Source organism: Neoarius graeffei, chromosome 14, assembly GCF_027579695.1.
Source record: "Neoarius graeffei isolate fNeoGra1 chromosome 14, fNeoGra1.pri, whole genome shotgun sequence".
In the NCBI taxonomy this organism is placed as follows: domain Eukaryota; kingdom Metazoa; phylum Chordata; class Actinopteri; order Siluriformes; family Ariidae; genus Neoarius; species Neoarius graeffei.
In genome coordinates, this window is record NC_083582.1 from 71,355,085 (window position 1) to 71,382,733 (window position 27,649).

At 40.1% G+C, this 27,649-nt stretch overlaps 1 protein-coding gene across 3 annotated transcripts in view; it reads right to left on the reverse strand.

The window, feature by feature from the left end:
- pax2b (paired box 2b) overlaps positions 1-27,649 on the reverse strand; it is a 46,154-nt gene that overhangs the window by 11,719 nt on the left and 6,786 nt on the right. For all 3 annotated transcript variants that reach the window (XM_060939078.1, XM_060939077.1, XM_060939076.1), the window contains 3 exons: positions 22,594-22,673; positions 21,626-21,745; positions 4,057-4,232 (listed from right to left, as the gene is read on the reverse strand). In XM_060939078.1, the coding sequence (XP_060795061.1) occupies positions 4,057-4,232; positions 21,626-21,745; positions 22,594-22,673 (376 nt within the window). The remainder of the gene's footprint in view (positions 1-4,056; positions 4,233-21,625; positions 21,746-22,593; positions 22,674-27,649) is intronic.

Consider the following 27,649-nt stretch of genomic DNA (forward strand, 5'->3'; position numbering starts at 1 on the left):
AAAAAAACCAACACTAAAGTCAATTCATGCTGTCATCGATAGGTTTTTAAGAAGTCCACCAAAGCAGAAATGATTTTGTTGGACGTTTTGTATAAAGTTTTCATTTATCGAATTTGCAAAAAAGAAAAAGAAAAATGCTCTGTTTCTCAAAATCAAGTAAGTGTGAATAGAATAAAACAATTATTCCACTCAATGTCGTTGTACATGGCTTATAGCTATCAGCTCATGTATGACTCAATTTTGTGGAATAATTATTAAAGCGAGACGGCCTTTCGATTTCATAAAGTCGGTGAAATTTAGTTCCTTCTGAAATGTGGTCATTTTGATATATGTTTATTTCTGTAATATCTCACAAAATATTGGGCCATTCTGTTCTGTGGCTGGGAAGTTCTTTAATTTGAGGGGATTAAAGCAAATAATGTGCATGAAATCGCTCGCTTCGCGCAGTCAAGCAGACAGAGGAAGTCCGTGTGTGTGCGCATGCGCAGGTTTACCTTTGAGCGTGCACTGACAGTTCCATCATTCTGTCACTAAACGAACAGCTGATCACACCAAGGTGCTCGCTGAGCGCCGATATTTATTAGTTTGGTCCTGCGTTTCCTTTCCTTCGTATAGAACATAACGTCTTTTCTTCTCGCTTTCCTTTTCTATAGTCATTTCATTTCTTTCATGTTTCATTCGCACACTCACGTCCTCCATTTTTCTCTCCTGTTTTAAATTTGTATCCCACAATGCCTTGCACAAACAGGGAAAGCCCACCACGTCATGCATGACGTAGTATCTTGTATTGGGTCATGGTGAAGCAGGAAAAAATAGCGGAGACTTCAGGGCCACATGGCTCTAAATTCATTAATTGTTCTATTTTTTAAAAAAACTAATAAAATTGGAAGTCTGTGATTCGACTTCAGTAGCTTTCAGTCCACTAAACACTAAATAATTGGGTGTCGGGGAAAATTCTTTTTATGATCTACACTTGAAAAATCTGAAAGGCAGTCTAGCTTTAAATGTCTTTCTTTCTTTCTTTCTTTCTTTCTTTCTCGTGTGTTTATGGGTTAAGAGTCAGATGTGATACCTGGAAGGTTGACTATTTAAAATCCCAGGAGTGCCAGAAAGTCACTTGAGTAAACTCTTATCCCTGCTTGGATTGCATCCTGTCTCGATAAGCAGCTTTAGATAAAAGCCTTCACCAAATGAATAACCAGAAAATAAGACGATATAATAGGTCTGTATTTGTATGTGGCTTAAAGGATGAGGCATTGATGAGAATCCTTTTCTCTATACTTCTTGTTTTCTTTACTTTTTAAATTTACTGTTTAAGATCATATTTGCAGATGGAATAATCCACGCAACACACGCCACTGATGAGTTATGTTCAAGTACCCATGTTAAAACCTGTCCTTGATCTTTGGGGTCATAAAACTGCATCTATTTGCTTATCGTTTTCTTTGCTTATCATTTCGTGGACGCTTTCAATTTGAAAGTGGCTTCCTTTTAACCAAACAAACCCTTCAGACCGTATCAACAGATGTGAGACAACCCCCCTCCTTTTTTTTTCTTATTTAATAAAATGAGACTTCCGGCATCTGATAATGTTTGCCCAGATCTCTGTGTGTGTGTGTGTGTGTGTGTGTGTCAGTGTCACCAGGGAGGCCCCTGACCCCAGCCATGTCTGTCTCTATCACAGATAAACTCTAATTGTCTGCTACAACTGTTCGTCGTGGCCCCAGCCGATGTTCCTCTCTTTTCCTAAGAGGCCCCTGTGTGGAACAGCGGTATTCTCATGCAGATGCCGTGGTCGTGGGGAAAAGAAAGATATGAAAAGGAAAAGCACATGGCCAGCAGAAGTGTGGGAGGGAAGAGGCCATCGGGCTTAGAAACTCCAAAATGGCTTTTTAATGCCCTCAACAGCACTCAGACACCTAACTAATAACCCTACATTTACATACACCAGAGAGAGAGAGCGAGCGAGAGAGAGAGAGAGAGAGAGAGAGAGAGAGTGTGTGTGTGTGTGTGTGTGTGTGTGTGTGTGTGAGCGAGCGAGCGAGCATAATGAGGCCTGGGCTATAGGGGAGCTACAAATAAGAAAATACTCTGATTAATACTGCCACAAATTAAAGCTGATTTTTCTGGAACATTATGTGGCCATATTTCCCTTTTCCACTCCCCTCGCTGCGTTCCTTCTGAACCTCCCCCACACATTTAACACCCTTTTTGACTGTCTTTGTGATAGCGAGTCATTTCCAATTCGTTTTCGTATTGATCTTGCAGTGAAAATCAGTTTTGTAATTAGCTGCAAATTAGGCCTTCTTCTGGAGGTGAGTGCTGTCGGCCTGATTAATCGCTGAAGTAATGCCACGCGATCACCCCCAAATTAAAATGAACTCAATTAGGTCGCTCCCCTTATGGCTCAGACTTCTGCTTTCAAGGGAAAATTAATAGTCACTTATTTTTTAATAGTCTACTGAAAGTAAATAAAGGTTATCCATTTCAATAAACATGGCACTGTACAGTGAGAACTATGGTAGAATTTTTATATTGTCACTGCTTTAATAGCAATACTAGTCCCTGATTTTGGGAAGTAACTACAAATGAATAGACTATTATCCATTTGTATAATATGAATCATTCATTTATTTAAAATGATAATTTATTGGTTTTTATAATATATTGTTTAAATAAATTGTTTAAATTGTTTAACTTGTTTAAATAAATGTTTATAATACTTTTTTGATATTTTATGTTTTATAATTTATTGTTTTTTTAAAAGAATAATTTATTTGTATAATATGAATAATTTATTTAAAAATTTTATATTTTTGTTTTTATATCATTTATATTTTTATAATAAATTGTTTAAATAAATTGCTTTGATAATTTATTTGTTTTATAATGTATTTGGGTTTTTTTTAATAATTTTTGTTTTATAATTTATTTGTTTTTTAAAAGAATAATTTATTTGTATAATATGAATAATTTATTTAAAATTTTAATATTTTTGTTTTTGTAATATCAAGTCAAGTTTGTTTGTATAGCGCTTTTAACAATAAACATTGTTGCAAAGCAGCTTTACAGAATTTGAACGACTTAAAACATGAGCTAATTTGATCCCTAATCTATCCCCAATGAGCAAGCCTGTGGCGACGGTGGCAAGGAAAACCTCCCTCAGACGACATGAGGAAGAAACCTCGAGAGGAACCAGACTCAAAAGGGAACCCATCCTCATTTGGGCAACAGACAACATAACTATAACATTAACAGTCATAACATAAAGTCAGCTTCGTTGATGCTATAAACCCCCCACCGACGGAAACCCGAGAGCAAAACCATTCATGACAATTGCAGTCCCAAAGTCAGCATAAATTTTATATAAATAAATGATATATAAATATATCATTTATATTTTTTATAATAAATTGTTTAAATAAATTGCTTTGATAATTTATTTGTGTTATAATGTATTTGTTTTTTAAAATAATAATTTATTCATTTATTTTAACTTGCTAGACTATTTTTGATGTTTATTATTATTATTATTATTATTATTATTATTATTAAATAGACGTAACTGACCAGATCCACCTGAAACGTGTTCTTAAGTGACATTACAAAGCTGAACAACAGAGCAGATTTTTTTTTTTACCTTTTCTCCATCACGAGATCAATAAAGTGTAAGATTTTACCATGTTCCTTTCAAATGATGATAAATTGCTGTTGAATAACAAAGCTGCTCCTTAGACTCGTTCTTGTTCTACACTTTTTTTCCAATGTAATTTAATGGACAATAGACCCGATCGAGACCTTATGCTTATCTCAGACAAAATGGTTCATAATGTTTGGGGATAAATGTCTGGAAATATATATATGAGTGTTGTCAGGTGGAAGATTTGCGATGCATACTACAGTACAGCTTCAATAACATTTCAGTGAAACTGGAGAATCAGACATGTGAGAAAAAAATTCAGCTTGCTTGTGTTCTGTTTAGCAAACCAGCTCCACTGCTGTGGTCCTTGTATCAATAAATGAAGAGAGAAGCACACGGGGGAAAAAGATGCTCACCTGCTCTGGTTTGATGTGATCTGTGCTGGGGAAGACGTCAGGGTAGGCTGGTCGCTCAAACACTCGATCCAAGGCCTCCAGCTGTTGTTGGGTAAAGGCATCTGCGCGTAGGTGTTTCCTCAGGCTCTCCACACTGCCCTGGGAGTCACTGTTCTGCCCTGAGCCCTCTGAACCATCTACAGAGAAAGAAAATAAAATAAAAGGAAAAAATACTGAGAACAACTTACAATACATTGACTGGTTTTTAGCTCATCTGGCTGCAGGCCAGGCTGAAAGAGCTTATGTGATCACACGTCGTCTGTCTGTTGTCCGTCCACAATTTACAAAAACTGCTTCTCCTCCTACAGGATTGATCGGATTTCAATCAAACTCACATACCATGTTCCCCAAGTGTGTGTGTGTGTGTGCATAAAAGTTGTCAAGATGGTGGCACCACCTGTCATATTTATGGCCATCTGAAATTTTTGGGTGACTTGTCACATTAAACGCTACTCTTTGTAAACTGCTCAGACGTTTTCACTGAAACTCACTCAGAAGACTCTAAAGACATTATTCCAACAAGAGTTGTTCACCAGGTGGCACCACCTACCATGAACGAGGCTACAGAGGGTTTACGTGCAATTTCACGAAAATCGCTACTCCTCCTACAGGAGTGATCAGATTTCGATCAAACTTATATGGAATGTTCCCCAGGTTGGTATGCATTAAAGTTGTCCAGATGGTGGCACCACCTGTCATTTACAACTTTATGAGCATTTGAAAATGTTGGATGATTCATTCTACCAACACTACTGTTCGTAAACTGCTAGAACATTTTCACTGAAACTCACCCAGAAGACTCTAAAGACATATTCCAACAAGAATTGTTCACCAGGTGGTGTCACCTGCCATGGATGAGGCTACACAGGGCTCATGTGCAATTTCACAAAAATCGCTACTCCTCCTACAGGATTGATCGGATTTCAAATTCACACACAAGATTGGCCGGTATTAGTGTTTTTTTTTAAAAAATACATTTTATTTATTTATTTATTTATTTGGCATTTACATAAACCTTGGAAGAGTATGTACCAAAACTTAACCAAGGCTTTTGATTATTATTTGATAATGCATTTAATTATAGAAAACTATTATCATGATATTGTTGTGTATTGAAATAAAAAAGAAAAGCTTTATGACTGTAGCTGACATTATTTAATTAGTCTGTGGGTTTTAACTGACTTCATTTGCTTCTTTCTTTTCTAACAAGCTCTCCGTGAAGACTAATATGATGAAGTGATACGACCCAGAGAAACTGCACAGTTTTGCAAGATTTTTCAAAAAGTGTCCGTCATTTCATGATGACTGCTTGAAGTAATTAAACATTCTCTGGATGGGTAAGCAAAGATGACAAAATGTGGCATATAGCAGTGAGCAGAAAACATTTCCCAAAGCGAAAAAGCAACATCTGCCTGTAAAACTGGAGGGTTTTTTTTCCAGAACCCATTTGAATTTGTAGAAAAATGGTAGAAATTTGTCTACAACTTCCTTGGAGTGCAGAGAGACAGAAAACTGCTAATGCTGGTGAGCTTGGTGCAAATCAAATCTCTGAGTTCACTGTACACTTGGAGAAGTGACAAGTTCCATGCAAAGCTAACTTTATCCAAAAGGGTGCTAAGGTAGTGTATAATTAACAGTTATTCTACAAAATTGAGTCGTACATTGAGTTCTACACCGAGTCGTACTGAGAGCCGACTCGGTGCTACGCGCCTTATTGACTATCAACTGATAGTCGATAAGGCGCGTAGCACCGAGTCGGCTCTCAGCCATGTACATCGAGATTGAGTGGAATAACTGTTTTATTCTATCTACATTCACTGGATTTTGAGAAACAGAGCATTTTTTATTTTTTGCAAATTTGATAAATAAAAATGCCCTGTGATGACCTGGCGACTTGTCCAGGGTGTACCCCGCCTTTCGCCCGTAGTCAGCTGGGATAGGCTCCAGCTTGCCTGCGACCCTGTAGAACAGGATAAAGCGGCTAGAGATAATGAGATGAGATGAGATAAATAAAAACTTTATACAAAACGTCCGACAAAATCATTTCTGCTTAGGATGTAAACAAACCGGTGAAATGACAGGAGGAATTTGTGAAAAATGCTATAATAATAATTCTTGAAAAATAAAAAAAGATACGTTCTTACCATCAAATACTTTCATTCCATATTTTGCTGCTTTTTTTGTATTTTTGGGTGTTTTCTTCTTCTTCGTCGTCTTCTCCTTCTTTAGGGTTTTTTGGCCAAAAACTTAAAGGTGCATTACTGCCACCAACTGGGCTGGAGTGCGTAACAGGAGATATTGGAGAAAAAACCCAAAACAAAACTATATTCTTTTAGCTATTTCTGTTTCTTTTAAATGCTTATTAACATTTTTGGGGGTTCTGTTTTCAAGTAGAGTTTTTATTTCATCCTAGTTCGTTCAACAACACGCTCCGCCATTTTGTTTTTCTCTACTCACGGTATATGAGCTGATATCCTAGTAGGAGAGTAGCCAATCAGAGTGCGTGATTGCTCATATCCAGTGAATGCGAATAGAATAATTATTTAAATTAGTTTGTATCAAAATGTTTCCTCGGCTTATCCAGTGAGTTGTATGTCTTGGGTTTATTCTTTTTCTATAGTCATGAAGTCATGACACCAGTCAAATAGAACTATTGTCCAGGATAATACTGGTTAAAGAACAATTTGCAAACACAGCAATTCCTCGACATAACCTGCTGACCTGATTAGCCATTCTCTTCGAGTCGAGGGGTGTCTGCTTTTGTTGCTTTCCTCACACAAACACATAGACACATACCTCACACACACACAGACACTGGCATGGTATTTCTCTCTCCTATGGAGCTATGGAGCTGCCAGTCTAAATTTGCCCCAGATTATGTTGTCTCCTTGGCTCATGAGCCTGATAATGTATGATATGCACAAGCAATATCGATTGCCCCAGCTGTGAAAGAGAGAGCCAGAATGTCCAAGTGTGAGTGAGGTAGTGAGAGAGAGATTGGTGGCTGAAAGTGTGTGAGAGTGGGGGGGGAGAAGACAAGGCTTGAAATGAAGCCGAGATGAACATCATGGCTTGACTCATCGCACCTATAATGCTGAGCTTAATCCAGTGCTTTTCTCCGCTGCTGAATTCAATTGATCAATCATGTCTGTCTGCTGGTTCCATTTCAGTGTGTTATTGCCTCTGTGCTCCTCTCTGTGACCTTCTTCCCACCACATAACCCCAGGCGTGAGCACCTCGCCCATCATTCACCTGGTGTGCATGTGGACATCAAATTATGATAAATCGATGACTGGATGTCATATTGCACTGAGAAGACTGAGGGCTCGAACGGACTTGAAGGAATTTTAATCGACTCTGTAACTCAGAAGAGGCGTCTTATTAGCTTTTACCTTGTGAATCTTTCCTATTCGTGTGCTTTCTTTTCTCCGTGGTGATTTCTGAGCTGGCTTTCTTTGTAGGCAGCTCTAGTGGGTCCTAATGGAATGGCAGGGAGATTGTTTCCTCTAGTGTGCACTGGGGCAAATGGAGTCATTAATTACCCACCATTACAGGGCCAGGACCACAAACCTGATCAATACAAGTGCATTTGTCATGCACACCAGTGACACAAACTTCCCACACACAAACCCACACATACACATACAAACACACACGAGCCAATTACTGTTTGGGCTAATGTGGCTTTGGCATTTTGACTGCTGCTATCAAATGTCATCGTCAGCAGAGCGTCTCTCTGCAAATCCAACACAAAAGCTATAAAAATGTGCTCGAAGATGAAAACGGAGCCGTCCAGACTTAGTTTCATTGTAGCTGCTGAATAACATGTTTTAGATGAATAAAATATGAGAAGTTGGTGTTTTATATCTCAGGTAAGAATCTGTGAGCCTTTGTGTCATCGCCATAGTGTTTGGGAACAATAAATCGGTATGTATTTTATACACTAAACAACTTCATTCTGGATTTGGAGGGCAATCAGGCATCTGATGAAGCAGCGATCAAGACACCAGAACACCTTGGCTTGTCAGAGATGGAGTTGGCATTCTTTCCCCCCATTGATGCTTATGTAATAGCCTTCACCTGGAGCCAGATTGGCTGTGCGCTTTGAGCCTCCGGCTCTGAGTCACATTCTCGCCTGCCCTGCTGCTGGAGTATTGATCTGCGAGTGTGAGCACTGGATTCATTTTGACGTGAGGCAGTATTAGAGATGAGGTAACGAGGGAGGCCACTCTATCAGATCGCAGGAGCGGCTCTGAAACACTGCGGGATGCACAACACCCACAGGCCATGACCTCTCGGTGAGAGAAAGAATGGGAGAAAGGACAGAAAAGAGGAAGAGAGATGATAATAGATGGGGTGAAAAGATTGCAGTCGAAAAATGTGGCAGAAGTTGATGGAAAGGGATCGGGTGTGCCTGAAACATCATTCTACACACTTACATAAATGCTTCAAATTTATCTTTCGGACATAAATGAAATGTACACAATGTTCCCCCACTACATTAAACCAAGATATACAGTATCAGATGTCCACTTTTTTGCTGTAGTTTTGTATGGAGATAATGGACATGTCTAATGTAGCTAATATGTAATGCATGCATATAGCCACCTTTTTTAATAATAATAATTTCAATTTATATAGCGCCTTTCTCACACCCAAGGTCATTTTACAATTAGAGAAGAGAGGAAAAAAAAGTCCACCAAAAGAGGGTCAGGATGTAATTTCAGTGGCGTATCTGCCCACAATCCCACCAAAAGGTGCACGAAGGTATGTCTCAAATTGGCCATGTGACACCACCGGGCAACATCACTCAGAACACTGTGTCAAGCATAGAAGCACCGCCGCACAGAGTGCTGGACAGCCCCGATGTCAAAAGAGCAACGAGCTCACTGCAGTCCATGGTAAGGAGCACAGGCATCACCCATAGTGGACCAAGGCCTGAAGGGAACCGATGCCCAAAACTGGGTCTGGAGCTACAGTACAACCATTGGACAAAACACCCAAACAAAGAACAAACATCAAATCATACAATCACAAAAAGAAAAACAAAGGGAAAAAAGAAAAAGCTCTGGTGAGAAGTGGCAGCCAAAATGCGCACAGTATACTCTCAACCAGAAATGGAAATGGCATTATGCAAGAAGAAGCATGTCAGATCAGTAATACCTTTTGTACATAGGCTGGCTTGGAACTCCATATTTAAATAAATTAATAAATAATGGATTCAAGTAGGGCGGCACGGTGGTGCAGTGGTTAGCACTGTCGCCTCACAGCCGATGAGGGCCTTTCTGTGTGGAGTTTGCATGTTCTCCCCATGTTTGCACGGGTTTCCTCCAGGTGCTCTGGTTTCCCCCACAGTCCAAAGACATGCAGGTTAGGCTAATTGGTGGCCTAAATTGTCTATCTGTCAGCCCTGCGATAACCTGGCAACTTGTCCAGGGTGTACCCTGCCTCTCGCCCATAGTCAGCTGGGATAGGCTCCAGCTTGCCCACAACCCTGTAGGACAGGATAAGCGGCTACAGATAATGGATGGATGGATTCAAGTATTCATCCATTTGTTAATTTCCTACTATCTGCGAACTGGACCTAATCCCAGCTGTCATTGGACAAGCGCCAGGGTACAGCCTGGGCAGGTCATCCATATACTGTAGGTCTATAACAGAGAGACGTACAACCATTCACACCAATGGGTAATTTAGAGTAGCCAGTTGACTTAAATCGTATGTTTTTGGACTGAGTGAGGAAACTAGAGCACCCAGAGGAAACCCATGCAGGTACAAGGAGAACATACAGAAAGGCCCCGGTCAACTGACTGATTTAAACCCAGAACCTGCTTGCTGGGAGGTGACAGTACTAACCACTACACCAGCATGCTGCCCTAAATTATGGATGAATGAAATTAAACTATTACATATTAACTATCCCAACTTTATCCTCTAACGTACAATTTGTGCTTCAAGCTACTGTAGCTGCTAACTGTTTTTAGCTATGCAGCATTCTTTTGTCCATTTTCATACACTATCAGAAACCACATACAGTCCTGTGCAAAAGTCTTAGGCACATGTAAAGAAATGTTGACCAAAAATGGCTTTAAAATAATGAAATTAAATGTTTCAACATTAAAAAAATACTATAAACAGTAATCAGTAAGCCATAATAAATGAAACAAAGTCAATATTTTGTGTGAGACGACCCTTTGCTTTGAGAAAAAAAATAGTAGTCTGAGGTCCAGTGAGTGTAGTTTGATGCGGAAATGAGCTGTAGGTTTTACTGAGCATCTTCCAGAACCAGCCCCAGTTCTTCTGGACACTTTGACTGTTAAACTCACTTTTTCATTTTGCACCAAAACCCAGTAGCCTTCATTATGTTTTCTGTTTTACTCTGAAAAGTGCTCTCTTGTGTAATATGCTGCTCAGATACAAACTTTTTTTTCTGTAACATTTAATTTTGTACTGGAAAATGAATGTTTGGACTCTAAAATGTTTTTGTACTGACTCGATAATGTAGAAGCCATAAAATAGAAATGTTTAGCAAAGTTTGTATGAAAAAAAAGACTTTTACACAGTACTGTAGTTTGTCCCAGCTCACTCTAGCTACACTTTATCTTGAAATGTAATCTTTAAAACGTTTCAAGTAGAAATCTATAACAAAGTTTGTTTGAAAAAAAAAGGGTGTCTAAGGCCAAGTTTACATTAGACCGTATCTGTCTCGTTTTCTTCGCGGATGCACTGTCCGTTTACATTAAAACGCCTGGAAATGCCGGGAAACGGGAATCCGCCAGGGTCCACGTATTCAATCCAGATCGTGTCAGGTCCGGTGCTGTGTAAACATTGAGAATACGCGGATACGCGGATACGCTGTGCTGAGCTCTAGCTGGCGTCGTCATTGGACAACGTCACTGTGACATCCACCTTCCTGATTCGCTGGCGTTGGTCATGTGATGCGACTGCTGAAAAACGGCGCGGACTTCCGCCTTGTATCACCTTTCATTAAAGAGTATAAAAGTATGAAAATACTGCAAATACTGATGCAAATACTGCCCATTGTGTAGTTATGATTGTCTTTAGGCTTGCCATCCTTCCACTTGCAAGTGGTAAGTGATATGCGCTGGGATCACACACACAGCGGCTCAGTCCCGAATCATTGCTTGTGCACTTCACTCGCGCGCTCTGTGAGCTGCGCAGGGCCGGAGTGCGCACCCTCCAGAGGGCACTCGCTGTTCAGGGCGGAGTGATTTGGAGCGCAGGATGCCTGCGGAGCTGAGCGTATCCGTGTATTGGTGTTGCTGTGTGCACGCAAATCGTTTTAAAAACGTTAATCTGTGGGGGCGTTGTGGCTCAGGTGGTTAAGGCGCCATACCATGAATGCGGGCGACCCGGGTTCGATTCCGGCCCGAGGTCATTTCCCGATCCCTTCCCGTCTCTCTCTCTCCCGCTCATTTCCTGTCTCTACACTGTCCTATCCAATAAAGGTGCAAAAAGCCCAAAAAAATATCTTTAAAAAAAAAACGTTAATCTGATGATCCGCTGATACGGTCTAATGTAAACCCCACCTAAGACTTTTGCACAGTGTTGTAAACAAGTCTGTTTGTGTTACTAACTCCTAAGTGTGGTGTGTGGTGAGTGTGTGGTCATTTAGGCAAGTTAATCCGGTGGCTATAAAAAATATCTATTTTGTTAGCTACTTCAACTTCGCAGTTCTAGTGCCAAACTAAAGAAACAAACTTTGGAGAAATAACATGTCATGAAGCTTTCACTATGTTGTAAATGTATAAAATTATTATTTGTTTCTTAAAATAGTGCTTAAAATTACCTATGTAGGCTATTTAACAGTTTTTCCATGAAATCCAATCGTACATGAGCCAATAGCTATACGCCATGTACGACAAGATTGAGTGGAATAACTGTTTTATTCTATCCACATTCACTGGATTTTGAGAAACAGAGCATTTTTATTTTTATTTTTTGCAAATTCGAGAAATTAAAACTTTATACAAAACGTCCTACAAAATCATTCCTGCTTAAAATGTAAACAAACCGGCGAAATGACAGGAGCAATTTGTGAAAAATGCAAATATAATAATTAATGAAAAATAAAAAAAAGATATGTTCTTACCATCAAATACTTTTATTCTATATTTTATTGCTTTTTTTTGGGGGGGGGGCATGTTTTCGAGTAGAGTTTTTATTTCGTCCTCGGTTGCTTCAGCAACACGCACCGCCATTTTGTTTTTTCTCTACTCACGGTATATGAGCTGATAGCCTAGTAGTAGAGTAGCCAATCAGAGTGCGCATTTGCTCATATGTGGATAGAATAATTATAAATATTACAAGTAATTCCTTGCTTATGGCATTGAGTGTTTTTGTTGAAACATGGCCGTTACTATTTATTTAAAAATTCACACTGTATGTGAAATCACTTGTCCTTATCACAAATTTACTACTTTAAATACTGAACACAAACTCACAAACTATAATCCAGCCTGGAGCAAACTGCTTAAATATTTTTTCATCCATTTATTTTTCTCACAACTGATGTGTTCTTTTTTTTTTTTACATATTTACATGAGCAAAACAAGAGAGAGGGAGAATGAGAGAAAGAGAAAGAGAGAGTGTAATATCGAGGCTCCCAATGTAGACCAAACTCCACGGGTGCCCAGACTGCCCAGCAACCCTGGACCTGGAGAGGAATGTGTAATCCACGCAGGCACTGATGGGGACAGAAGGGTCTCCCACATCCCCACCCGTTTCCCCTATTGTCCTTCCTCAAAGACTGGATAGGGAAGGAAGCTTTGGATTTAGGGAGGTGCTGATGTTGTGGTGGGGGTCACTGTCTTTTCTCAGTCGTGTAAGCCGACTCTTGTCCAGGCTTTTGTCCGATTATTACAATAACACCTTTCTGATCTTTTGTACCACCTTGTTGAATGTGGATAGAATAATTATATATATCTACAGTATTTGTGTAAATAAATTTACAGTAGGCGGCACGGTGGTGTAGTGGTTAGCGCTGTCGCCTCACAGCAAGAAGGTCCGGGTTCGAGCCCAGTGGCCGGCGAGGGCCTTTCTGTGTGGAGTTTGCATGTTCTCCCCATGTCCACGTGGGTTTCCTCCGGCTGCTCCGGTTTCCCCCACAGTCCAAAGACATGCAGGTTAGGTTAACTGGTGACTCTAAATTGACCGTAGGTGTGAATGTGAGTGTGAATGGTTGTCTGTGTCTATGTGTCAGCCCTGTGATGACCTGGCGACTTGTCCAGGGTGTACCCCGCCTTTCACCCGTAGTCAGCTGGGATAGGCTCCAGCTTGCCTGCGACCCTGTAGAACAGGATAAAGCGGCTAGAGATAATGAGATGAGATGAGAAATTTACAGTACTATGCAATAAGAGTTGAGCAATGAAACCAGGTTTGCAATTTCCTGTTGTGTTCCTACCCACTGCAATTCTCTGAATGGATTTTAACTGTTTACTTCATTCTACTTCATCTTTGTTTTAGTGCTTTAATGAGGACAATAAGAGTCTTCAAATGCTTCTTTAGAAATATACAAATGAACTTTCATGATGAAAGTGAGTCAAAAATATCTCATTCTCATCTCATTATCTCTAGCCACTTTATCCTTCTACAGGGTCGCAGGCAAGCTGGAGCCTATCCCAGCTGACTACGGGCGAAAGGCGGGGTACACCCTGGACAAGTCGCCAGGTCATCACAGGGCTGACACATAGACACAGACAACCATTCACACTCACATTCACACCTACGGTCAATTTAGAGTCACCAGTTAACCTAACCTGCATGCCTTTGGACTGTGGGGGAAACCGGAGCACCCAGAGGAAACCCACGCGGACACGGGGAGAACATGCAAACTCCACACAGAAAGGCCCTCGTCGGCCCCGGGGCTCGAACCCAGGACCTTCTTGCTGTGAGGCGACAGCGCTAACCACTACACCACCGTGCCGCCCTCAAAAATATTTATCCAATAAATCTAAATAATTTGTTGTCTCATACATACTGGAGGTCATGGATAAAAAACCAGAAAGCTCCTCCTTGTACTGTCGTCACTGCCAAACCTGATCTGGGCTTGAGGTGAACCATGGTTGGTTGACTTGGCCAGAATTGTAGCAGTAGGGTGACCAGTTCCTTTCTGTGCACTCACACACACTGATGAACAATTTAGAATAACCAGTTAACCTAACTGCATGTCTTTGGGGGAAACCAGAGCACCCAGAGGAAACCCACACAGACATGGGAAGAACATGCAAACTTCACATAGAAAGGCCCCCTGTTGGCTACTGGGCTCAAACCCAGAACCTTCTTGCTGTGACACGACAGTGCTAACCACTACACCACCATGCTGTCCCCTTATACTGTACATGCTTTAAAATCCTCAATGTACATTTTCTAACAAGCCCTGCCCTCTGAACCTGATACACTTATTGTAATTTAAGAGTGAGATGGATGTTGGTTGGATTCTGTTTTTAATGTGAATGAAGCGGTTTGAGCGCTACCTCCAATCCAAAGCCTAACTGTACATTTCACGATTTCTATTTCATTTTGTTACAAATTTGCATGATTTAATTTGTAAATTAATTCAGCTGCTGCTGATTTATCATAAAATCTGTGCTGTGTTCAACTCATCACTCCTATTCACAATAATAAACATCCTTTAAAACACACTCAGTATTGTTTGATCTTCCAGTATACAGCTGTAGAAGAGTACTGATTCATAAACCCAGAAGACCACAGGTTTTCTTTTGAGTCTGGTTTGTCTCAAGACTTTTTTCCTGATGTCATCTCAAGGAGTTTTATTGCCACCATTGCCCCTGCTTTGCTCATTCAAAAAAAGTCAAAGTCCTTCCTATTCCAGGACCTGGGCTTCCCAGGCAGTCTCCCATCCCAGTACTAACCAGGCCGTTAAGGTGCATTGGGTGGCACTGATCGCCACCTCTTGCCTATACAGCTCAGGTTACAGTGGGGGGCCGGTCCTCTGGTAATCTCAAGAGTTTGACTCCCCACTCACATCTGCATTGCAGTGTGCCTTTCCAGATGGCAGTAGGTACCATTTTTATCCCCCGCTGGCTGAAAGGCCCGAAGGGGGATTATGTCGTGGTGAAGTCCGTCTAGTCTGTCTGTCCGTCCCGGAAAGGGTTCTCACCTTCTGAAATCAACTTTCTCACCCTACGCAAGGTAAGCACTTAAGTGCTTGTCAGTTGATTGGCCTTTTACTCAAGCATTTCTGCCAGTCAGTTCCTCCTCTTCCACTTTCTTCAAGGTTTTTCCCCTTTTCTCCAGAGCTGTTTTGATGTTATCTGTCCATCTTATCTGCAGCCTTCCCACCAGCCTGGGACCTTCAGGCTTGTAGTGGTACCGTAGTACTTCAGTGGGAGACTGTTTTCATCCATTCTTCTCAAGTGGCCAAACCTTCTCAGTTGTCTTTGCTCTATGACCTCTACTATACCAAGTACGTTCAAGTCCTTCCTTATGTCGTCATTCCTCACTCTGTCCAAATGGGTCACCCCTTTTATGATTCTTAACACTCATTTTGGCAGCATTGAGCTTACTTGTGGTTTTGGAGTTTAATGCCTAAGCTTCATGTCCATATGTGAGGATTGGTCTGAGTATGGAGGTGTATAAGATGGTTCTGACTTTGACAGGGACATTTTAGTCTTTGAGTAGGGGATACAGTATAAAGCATATACATCATATGCAACGTGCCGGTCCCCAAGCCCGGATAAACAAAGAGGGTTGCCATGACAGGCCCTGCAAGCCGGTGGCATAAAAAGCTTGCTGCACATGCAACGCATGATCAGCCTGAAATCAACTCCTCTCACAATTTTTGGAGGAATTTCACAAAACTTGGCAAAAGGCTTTGTTATAGGACAGTAATATGCATATTGCAATTTAATTTGCATTATATTATAATGGGGGATATTGTACTCTCAGAGCACTCTTGTTATCCCAAACAACTCAGTCTTGGAATGCACAGGTTCCACATCAGTGTTTAGCATCTTGAAGCACAGACGTATGTGTTGGATGGGTCACGTGGTTCGAATGGCTGACAGTAGGATCCCCAAGGATCTTCTGTATGGCGAGCTTGCTCAGGGAAAAAGACTGATTCATACATTGTACTCCCATACTTGCACTACAAGGACGTTTTCAAATGCACAAGTGATGGTTTTTGGTATAACCCGATCGTGAATAGAACTCACAATCGAGAGATGGACATGCTAACTAACCACTAGGCCAGCTCGCAGCCCTACTTGCTCATTAGTGAACTAAATCTACATCTGGATTTATACAAAGCTGTGTTTGAGAGAGGGCAGTAATATGGTGCAGCGGTTCACACTATCACCTCACAGCAAACAAATTCTGGGTTTGAACCTGCTGGTCAACCAGGGCCTTTATTCGGTTTCCTCCAACAGTCTAAAGACATGCGGATTATGTCAACCAGCTACTCTAAATTGCCTGTAGGTGTGTATAGCTGTGTTATGATAGATTCGTGATCTGTCCAGGTTGTGCCCCACCTCTTGCCCAATATCAACTGGGATTGGCTCCAGCAACCCAAACCCAACCCATGACCTGCAATGGATAAGTGGCATAAATGAATGAATTGAAACATTAGAGCCACATTAAAACATGCTCTAGCAGCAGCAGCAGCAGCACAATGAATCCTGTTCTGGTTTCATGTATGTAACATTAATCCTTTTCATAATGCGGTTGATCAAAGTGATAAAGACACCAGCACACCTTTCCTTGTCAGATATGAAGTCTACCTATAGTATATCCAGGCAGGAAAAGAGTTGCATAGTACTTAGAGTGTGTGAAGCCATGCTGCACCGTGTGTAAGGGTGACCGGTGTGATCTTTCATCTCCTTAATAGCCAGAGCGTATGAGGCAGCAGTACAGTAATTTTTGTGATATGAGGTACTAGTGGAGGGGTTGGGGGAGCAGTATGGATGGTAGGCGTTAATTTGTGAGGTAATTACTTTTCTCAGCGGAATTGCAAATTCCCTTAAATGTCACTTCCATCTCGCTGCTCGGACAGCCACGGGAGCAGACTCACAGCAGATCTCTCTCTCTCTCTCTCTTTCTCTCTCTCACGATCTCTCTCCATCTCACTGCTTTTAATTTGCAGTAATCCAGTGGCAGTGGCAGATTAATAGCCAAGCTGACACCTGTGTCCCTGTGGCCATCCCTGGCAGAGCTATGGCGTACATAAACGCATGTCATGGCACATTATCTCATCACTGTGTGGCTAAGAGGAGCTGGACTCCGAGCCTGCTGCTGAATTCAGCCCTACTGTAAAGACAGCAACAGCTGATGCCTCGGCCTGGCACCATGCCACGGTGCAGGCTAAAAACAAACTGACGCCACCGCTAACACTATCTATTATGCTGTAGCTGACACGGCGACTCTTAACCCTCAGCAGGGTTTTCTCTGAGTACAGCTCAGTGTTATGTTTCTCTCTACTCTCCCTCCATTTGGAAATGCTCTCTCTCTCTCTCTCTCTCTCTCTCTCTCTCTCTCAGTACTGCTGACAGTCTCGTGTTAGGAAATACGTTGGGGCAGCTCTGACTCAACACTGACTTTGTAGTTTGAAGGCGTATTAGAAACATTATATTGATCTAATAACCAGGAGAAATAGCTTCGTCTCCAACCATAGCATGTCTTGTCGTCTCTTTCATAAACAGAGCAGACACTGGTTGGATGCTTTTCACGACGAAATATAATTACATTTTAGATACGCAATGAATTTAATTTAATCTCCTAAACTTTAAGGAACTGTGGATAATAACGAGCTCACACTCTTCCTTAAACTCATCCTTGTGTGCAAATATATTTGAATATAATATTTTAATTAAGTCTTTTAAAAATGTTCATACTCTTGCTCGTGTGTCTTGCTCATGTCGACGTACATAAAATGTATAGAATATAAAGCCTCTCCCCACCCCCCCACCTCGTACTTTCTCTTCTCTATCCTCCCATTACTCTTTCTCCCCATTTCCTCTGTACCGATACTTAAATCAAGAAAATAGGCTCCCATCAGGAGGGTCATTTCAGAAGGAGGAAAACCCCTGAAACAGTCAGTCATCTTCTAGCACATGGGACACACACACACACACACACACACACACACATCTCCAGTCTCCAAGCGCCCATCATTTCCGTGGTTCAGCTATAATGTGGCGCTGTGCCCTTGCCTCTTGCCGTGCCCAACCGAGACAGAACAAATGGAAGCATCCCATAGTGACTGATACTCTAAGCAGGCGAATGACCTCTTTCCCATCTCTCTGTACCATACGCTTGCTAAATGCATCTGCTGTATGCATTAGCTTCACACTGAGCGCTGTGCGATTCTTTGAGGTGATTTAGCAGCTATGGGCGACATACAGTAAGCCATATACCCCCTGTACATAGGAACATCAGATCACACTATAGCACTGAAACCTTGCATAAAGAATGACCTCATGGAGGAAAATAACAGCACTTGGGTGTGATCAAGTTTGCTTTTTTTTTGCAAAACTCAAATTAGTCATTAGATTCATTATGATCTGATCTGGTTGATATAAAAACAAAGTAGAAGCAGTGCAACGTAGGGCAGCCAGATTCGTCTGCAAAGACATGAGATGAACTCGTAGTGTCTCATGTATGATCACTAAACTGGGCTGGAAATCTCTTGAAGATCATCAGGCTGCATCCAGACTCACACTCCAGTATAAATCAATCCAAAATTTCATGGTTATTGATTCTGACCAGTATCAAACTAAAAAAAAAAATGTAAGGAATATACACAAGGATATTGTCAGCTATCTCCTTTTCTCACGTCATTACTAAAACGGATTGTTACAAATACTCATTTCTGCCAAGAACTATGGCTGAGTGGAACCACCTACCAACAAGTTCCTTCTGCATGTTCTGCGATAGGGTTCTTCATGTGATCCTTCTGTGATGCTCAACTACAGTACATGGTGCTACTCTTGGGTGCATTATAATACTATTGTATCTTGCCTTTTATATCCATGTTTAGCCAGAAATTTATTTATTTATTTATTTATTGGTGCCATGAAAGTTTTTTATTATTCTACTCATGTGCCATTTGTAGAAATTAGCATTGATAATACACTTAATTCCATTATTAGACAGTCAACATGAGACAGTCAACATAGCGCCATCCTGAAACTTTTCTTAGAGCCACAATGGAAATAAGTGTTTTACACTTTGTTATGCTATCCTTGGTTTTAGTTTCATGGATTTAGTTCAATTGTACATTAGTATATTGCCCTACTTGCATATAATTTTACTTTAATAAATCTATCTATCTATCTATCTATCTATCTATCTATCTATCTATCTATCTATCTATCTATCTATCTATCTATCTATCTATCTATCTATCTATCTATCTATCTATCTATATGTGGTGTGGGATTTATCTTCATGTGCCTGGTGGGACTGTGGTAGCTACACCATTGGAATTACATCCTGACCCTCTCTTGGTGGACTGTCTTTTTTTATTTTTATTTTTTTATTTTTCCCCCTAATTGTAAAGCAACCTTGGGTGTGAGAAAGGCACTATATAAATTGAATTGATTATCTATCTATCTATCTATCTATCTATCTATCTATCTATCTATCTATCTATCTATCTATCTATCGAAGATTATAACAAGCTATATCCATTGATTAAATTTAAGATGGGACTTAATAGTATAGGCGGTATGGTGGTGTAGTGGTTTGCACTGTCACCTCACAGCAAGAAGGTTCTGGGTTTGAGCCCAGTGGCCGACGGGGGCCTTTCTGTGCGGAGTTTGCATGTTCTCCCCATGTCTGTGTGAGTTTCCTCCGGGTGCTCCGGATTCCCCCACAGTCCAAAGACATGCAGGTTAGGCTTAGCCTGGGCCCGCCCATCCTAAGTGTGACACAATACGGGGGGCTGTTGCGAACTTTGAAGTTGCGTTAGCCAGACTAGGTTAGGCTAATTGGTGGCTCTAAATTGACCGTAGGTGTGAATGTGAGTGTGAATTGCTGTTTGTCTCTATGTGTCAGCCCTGAGATGATCTGGCGACTTGTCCAGGGTGTACCCCGCCTCTCACCTATAGTCAGCTGGGATAGGCTCCAGCTTGCCTGCGACCCTGCACAGGATAAGCAGTTATGGCTAATGGATGGATGGTTGGATGAATGACTTAATAGTATGTACCTGTCTACCTTATTAAACTTTCCACTCGCCACCATGTGCCTGAAACAGACTGTTCACAGTACAACATAGAAGAAGTAGAAGGTTGTTTGGACTGGATGTATTCAAGCTCTGGATTCTTCCCAACTAAAGAGGTATCTACAGAGATATCTGTGACTAGGTTTTAAAGAGCACTGTCTCACACAAACTTGAAGTGTGTATATGTGCTGTTTTAATACAGAAAATATCATTTGATGTCCTAATGCTGAATGGATTCTTGAGACTCACAAGTCTTGTTTTCATTGAATTGTCTGACTTGCAATTACTGAAGAGCTTTTAATCAAATCACAGCAGAGTAGAGTAGATCAACCATTAGCTGAGATCACAGCCTCAGAACTAAAATTCATATCATCATCATCATCATCATCACTCTTCCTCATACTTCTAGACCGACAAGAGAACATCCAGCATACAGACAGACAGACAGACAGACAAAGGTCATGTGTTTTATTTTTAACAAAAATGAACACGTCTCCAAAAACATGAAAAAACTTTTTCGGTCCGGCGATAACTGCATCAAGAGTAAAACATGACTTTGGCATGCCATTATAGAAAGAAAAATCCATTATACTTAATGCTACTGCAGTCTATAAAAGACAAAAAAAAATCCCTTTAGTTCTGATTTGTGAACTAAGTCTATTCATTTGAATAGAGAAAGACGTGGGACACAAAACCACATATGCTTCAAGTACTGTAGCAGTAAGTATAGATTATTTAGCAGTACTTTATCTAGATTTAATCTTTCCCAGCAAAATTGAACATGCAAATATTTGAAGCCGAAGAAGAAATCCTAAAACTATATAAAAAAGCTTTGACCACTTATTTCTTAAAAAAAAAAAAAACATGTAAATAGACAAATTGGTAATTATTAATTCTATTAAACTGTTTTTTGAAATGCTTCTTGTCAAAAAAAAAAGCTCTGATTTTTGTTTTTGCGGCAAAGAAAATAAATATATATAAAGATGAAAATCCAGCATGCCTGCTACAGTACTTTCACCACTAGAGCAACTTTTACAACATAAAGGTTAACAAAAAGTTCTGCAGATTTCTGAATGGCTTGGAAAGCCAAAAGCATCAATAAGAGTCAGAGGTGGGTTTCGCAACCAAAAGCATCTTAACGCTAAGAGCGTCTTAACCAGGAAAGAGAGAGAGTGCGTTCCTTGTGATCCATTGTGCTGCTCAGTCTATCTGTCATTTAACGATGATCTTTATGGTCGGACGCTTTTGGGAAACTCAGGCCAGATCTTTACATTTATCACTTCTTCACCCAGCAGGAAAGGATAAAACATGTCGAAAACTCGTGCTTACCATCATCTCTTTTCCTCTTCTCTCCATTGGAGCGAGGGATGCCCAGAATGCCATTGATAGAGTATGAACCCACTGGATCACTGGATCCACTTGATACTGGAGGAGATGCTGTGCTGGGGACTATAAAGGAATCCAGGAGAAGGGCAATAAGCGAAAAAACATGTTGCTTGAGGATTCCCTATAGACAATTTATGAATATTCATAGACAGTTTATCAATTCTTCATACTTATTTATGTTGAATTTGTATTTGTACATGATTAGTTTTGTAGCAACACAGGACCAAAATCTATCGCTCCTACATACAGTACTGTGCAAAAGTCTTAGGCATGGGTAAAGAAATGCTGGAGACCAAAAAATAATGAAATGAAATGTTTCAACATTAAAAAAAATTACTATAAACAGTAATCAGTAAGCCATAATAAATAAAACAAAGTCAATATTTGGTGTGAGACGACCCTTTGCTTTAAAAAAAATGAGTGCAGTTTGATAAGGAAATGAGCTGTAGGTTTTACTGAGCATCTTGCAGCTTCTGGACACTTTGACTGTCACACTCGCTTCTTCATTTTGCACCAAAAACCCAGCAGCCTTCATTATGTTTTCTTTTTTAGTCTGAAAAGCGGTCTCATATGTAATATGCTGCTCAGACACAAACTTTTTTTTTTCCTGTAACATTTAAGTTTGTGCTGGAAAAAAATGAACGTTTGGACTCTAAAATGTTTTTGTAATATTTTGACTCGACAATGTAGAAGTCATAAAATAGAAATTTATAACAAAGTTTGTGTGAAAAAAACCCCCATACTTTTGCACGCCTGTATTTTTAAAAGCAAATTGATTGTTATAAAGAAAATTTAGCTGAACACACCAAGTCATAGTTAGTCATGTAAAATCCTAAACTGTGTTAAAAAAAAATCAAACTGTGGTAAACATTAATATCAACACATACGCTAATAATGCAGGATGATCTCACCTATAGTGTGTCCTGGTGTCGTGAGAGACGTTCCGTCAGGAGAAGGATGGTATTGTTGTTGAACTTTAGTGCGAATAATCCTGCAAAATGAAAACGATACAGGTCAAAAAGCGTCAGAGCCTGTCAAGTCGATAACTGCATACTTTTTAATTATACTGAGAGAAGACTTTGTATCAGGAGCTGCAGCAGAAATATCTTCTTCTTCTTTTGACTGCGCCTGTACGTTTAGGGTCACCAGAGCGGATCTGTTCGACATATTTGATTTGGCATAAGTTGTACACCGGATGCCCTTCCTGACACAACCCTCCCCAATCTATCAGGGCACTAAGCATGCACTATCTTGTACAACCCCAATTGTAGCCTAACCATTCACACCTATGGACAATTTAGGTGGGGTTTACATTAGACCGTATCAGCGGATCATCAGATTAACGTTTTTAAAACGATTAGTGTGCACACAGCAACGCCAATACACGATTTGCGTGCACACAGCAACACCAATACACGGATACGCTCGGCTCCGCAGGCATCCTGCGCTCCAAATCACTCCACCCTGAACAGCGAGTGCCCTCTGGAGGGTGCGCACTCCGGCCCTGCGCAGCTCACAGAGCGCGCGAGTGGAGCGCACGAGCTGTGATTCGGGACTGAGCCGCTGTGTGTGTGTGATCTCGGTGCATGTCGGGCATGCGCGTCACTTACCACTTGCAAGTGGAAGGATGGCAAGCCTAAAGACAATCATAACTACACAATGGGCAGTAGTTGCATCAGTATTTGCAGTATTTTCATACTTTTATACTCTTTAATGAAAGGTGATACAAGGCGGAAGTCCGCGCCGTTTTTCAGCGGTCGCGTCACATGACCAACGCCAGCGAATCAGGAAGGTGGATGTCACAGTGACGTTGTCCAATGACGACGCCAGCTAGAGCTCAGCACAGCGTATCTGCGTATTCTCAATGTTTACACAGCACCGGACCAGACACGATCTGGATTGAATACGTGGACCCTGGCGAATTCCCGTTTCCCGGCGTTTCCAGGCGTTTTAATGTAAACGGACAGTGCATCCGCGAAGAAAACGACACAGATACGGTCTAATGTAAACTTGGCCTTAGAGTAGCCAGTTAACCTACTACATGTCTTTGGACTGCAGAGCACCCAGAGGAAACCCACATAAACACGGGGAGAACATGCACACTCCACACAGAAAGGCCCCTTCGTTGGCCACGAACCCAGAACCTTCTTGCTGTGAGGCAACAGTGCTAACCACTACACCACCATGCTGCCCCTGCAGCAAAGATATCCAATATGTCTAATATGTAACAAGAATCCATAAAAGTTTATTTATGTTGAAATTTTGTCTCAAAGCAAGCGACTCTTATAGATGGAGAAAAAAGAAGAAGAAGAAATGTTAGGAGGAGCGATGCCTTCTTGAAAGAGGTTAAAATAGAAAATAGAAGCTCTTCAGTTTATTTACTTGAAAATGAAATGAAATCAAGTGCAAGTACAAGAAGAACCATGCAGATGAAAGAAAAATTTATTCAAATTGGACATTAATTATGGTAATGAGTGCAGCTTTGACAAGAAACTGATCGCGAGCTGGTCTAGTGGTTAGCATGTCCGCCTCTCGACCAGGAGATTGCGAGTTCTACTCGGGGTCGGGTCATACCATCATAAAAATGGTACCTATTGCCATCTGGCAAGGCACGCTGCAATACAGATGTGAGTGAGGAAATCAAACTCTTGCAGTTACCAGAGGACCCGCCCCCCACTGTAACGCTAGCTGTATAGGTGAGAGGTCGAAGGCTATGGAAACGGAAATCGGTGCCACACCCATACTCCTCAAAGAACTGGTTAGTACTGGGACAGGAGACTGCCTGGGAAGACCAGATCCTGGCATGGAAGGGACTTTGACTTTGACAAGAAACTAAGCAATGGTGTCAAACATTTACTAAAGTGATACCTAACAGCAGCGATACCATTAATGTTAGCTAACATGACAATAACTTTAGAAATACAGTACATCATGGCACATATTCACTGGTCTTAGATTGGTTAAGGTTGTTAATCAGCCAAATTTAAACTGCTTAAAGCTGTCTGATCAACTTCCAAAATAATAGCGACATCACTCCTCGAGTGAGTTTTTAACAGGAATTAAAAACAGAATTTTTAAGAAGTGAAAAAAACAAACAAACCAGAAGTTCGCCTTTTTGGAACGAAATCTACTTCAGCCAAACCTAACAGCTTTTCTCTGACTATTGGCAAAGCCATAGTTTCTCCTTCCTCTCAGATTAAGAGTTTGGGCATCATCCTTGACAGTACTCTTCACTTTGAAGCACATTATCAATAATATCACTCAATCTGCATATTTTCATCTATGCAATATCAGTCGATTACGTCCGTCTCTTACACCTCATAGCATGGCTATTCTTATACTAGGCATATCCAGTGAAAATTCAAATTCAATCCAAATTACTTGAAACTACTTTCAATGAATTCAGAATTGACATACATTTTACAGAATTAAAATATGTTTATCCGTTCTTGAGATATTACAAATCAAAGATTGAAGAAACGGCTTCATTTTTAGAAAACAGATGTAATATTCTGTATGAGGATCACATGGTCCAAAATGGGCCTCATTAACCAATGAGAGCAAATGGTTTTGCTTCATAACTTTTCTATTTTTCAAGATATTTACATGGAAATTGGCAGCACATAGATGGTTGTATACTGAATACAAAGTTTAAAAATTAGTAAAAACAAATAATGCAAATTAGTATCTAATTAGTATTAATTATGCTAATTGGGTAAAAATATTAAATCGGTACACTCAATAAAAAAATAATAAAAGATTATTTCTAATCCCCTCTTTGTGCTCTGTAGGCCTTTGTATTTCTCAAAAGTAGGGCCTACTTGTGTTTATATGAAAGAATGTAAATGATTATTTAGATTAATATTCACAGCTTTCAAGGTGAACCTCGAAAAAACTGTCTGATCCACATCCAATAAACAATTCACATTAACCGAACTGAAATTGACACTCACGTTTCTGACTTACGTTTTTTAAAAATATCATTCCGACCATTAAGATCTCAATATTTTTCATGAAAACAACTCCAGTTATATTCTAAAATAGTTATTTTTTTACATGAATCAGTTTGATTTGAAAAAACAAAACAAGTAGGTAAAGCTATGAAAACTCACTTCAAAGTCTCCCGTTAATTATAACATCAAAACTAAGAGATGGAAAATTTTGCTGAATCCTTCATCAGATACAGTGAGAGCAAGAGAACATCCATGTTAAAAAAGTTATCTTACTGATATTCATGAGTAATCCAGTCGGAAACCGATCAGAAGAGAGAGAGAGAGAGAGAGAGAGAGAGAGCCTGATTGTTTTCCCATGACTCAAAATGAAAAGCACTGGCAGTTTCCCGACGTCATGCGAGCAGTTGTACTGACTTCAACCTGCCGTTACTCCCAACGTACTGAACAGATCTTAACCAGATACATTTCTCTGGAAAGCAGAGATAATAAGCTTTTTAATGATCGTATTCACAATAGAAAATATGCAAGAGTTAAGCAATGACAGATTTGGAAACTTAGATGAGTGTCTGCATGGACAATTTTAACAGCACGGCCAGCGAGCGTCTGATACGCCTTAGTTCCATCTCGCATTGATTACTGCAATTGCTCTCTGGTCTTCCTCACAAACTTCTTCATAAACTTCAGCTGGTTCAGAACTCAGCTGCCCGTATCATTACCAGAACCCCTTCATTTAAACGTTACTCCTGTCCTCCAGCAGCCTCACTGACTTCCTGTTAAATACCGTATCGACTACAGGATTCTGCTTCTCACTTTTAAGGTACTTCATAACTGAGCGCCTCCGTATCTCTCTGACTTACTTCACATCTGCACACCTTCTCGTACTCTTCTCTTAGATCCTCTTCAGTTTAGAGGGTTTAGAGCCTTCAGTCGTGTCCCCCCTCACCTCTGGAATGCTCTTCCTCATGACATTCGTAATATTAATTCTCTTCCAACCTTTAAATCCCACCTGAAGACACACCTATTCCTATAAAACTTGCCTATTCTGTCTGACTTTAATTTGCGCTAGCAGCACTGCTGCGAGTTGTTACCCCCACTCAGGATCTTTTTACTTTATTATTATTATTATTATTATTATTATTATTATCCTAACATTTTTTAGGATGCTATTTCTCCCTCAATTTTCAACCAATGATCACCAAATTTTCATATGAAGAATACCTCTGGGCTGAATTACATTGCTATGACTTTTGGTGCTGATCTGGATCAATGATCCAGAATGATCCATGAAAAACTGGATTTTTTTCAATCACTTATAAGTCTGTCAATTTTCATGACTTTTTCAATCAGTTTTTTTTTTTTTTATTTTGTTCAGGACGGCAGGGCACAACTTTTCCTCACTAAGCATTATTCTCTAACTCTTACCATTCCGGATCTATAGGTTACGATGACCAGATGTCCTGGTTTGTAACAGCTAGTGCAAATTACTGTGACTTTAGCCACAGTTTCTATCTCGTACAATTTTATTTTTTGCATTTTAGATTATGTATGTTGATTTTTATTGTGTATTGTAAAGTGTCCTCGAGTGCCTTGAAAGGTGCCTATAAATATGATTGTCGTTATTATTATTATTATTATTATTATTATTATTATTATTATTATTATTATTATTCAGACATATTATATTATTAATAATGCAGACATTACACTAGAGAATATGGATGCGCGAATAACTTGAAGCTTTTTTTTCTCTTTTTACTTTTTAAGCTCAAATTAGGATAGGTTTTGATTTTTTTTAATTTACATATTTACATGTTTTTTCTGGACACAATTCTGTATTTCTATTATAACTTTTTATTGTGTATATACATCCAGCCATTAGATTATTAATGTACTTATGTACAAGATATTATTATTATTATTATTATTATTAGTAGTAGTAGTAGTAGTAGTAGTAGTAGTAGTAGTAATTATCTATTTTCATGCAGTATTTTTACATTTTAGTATTACATATTAT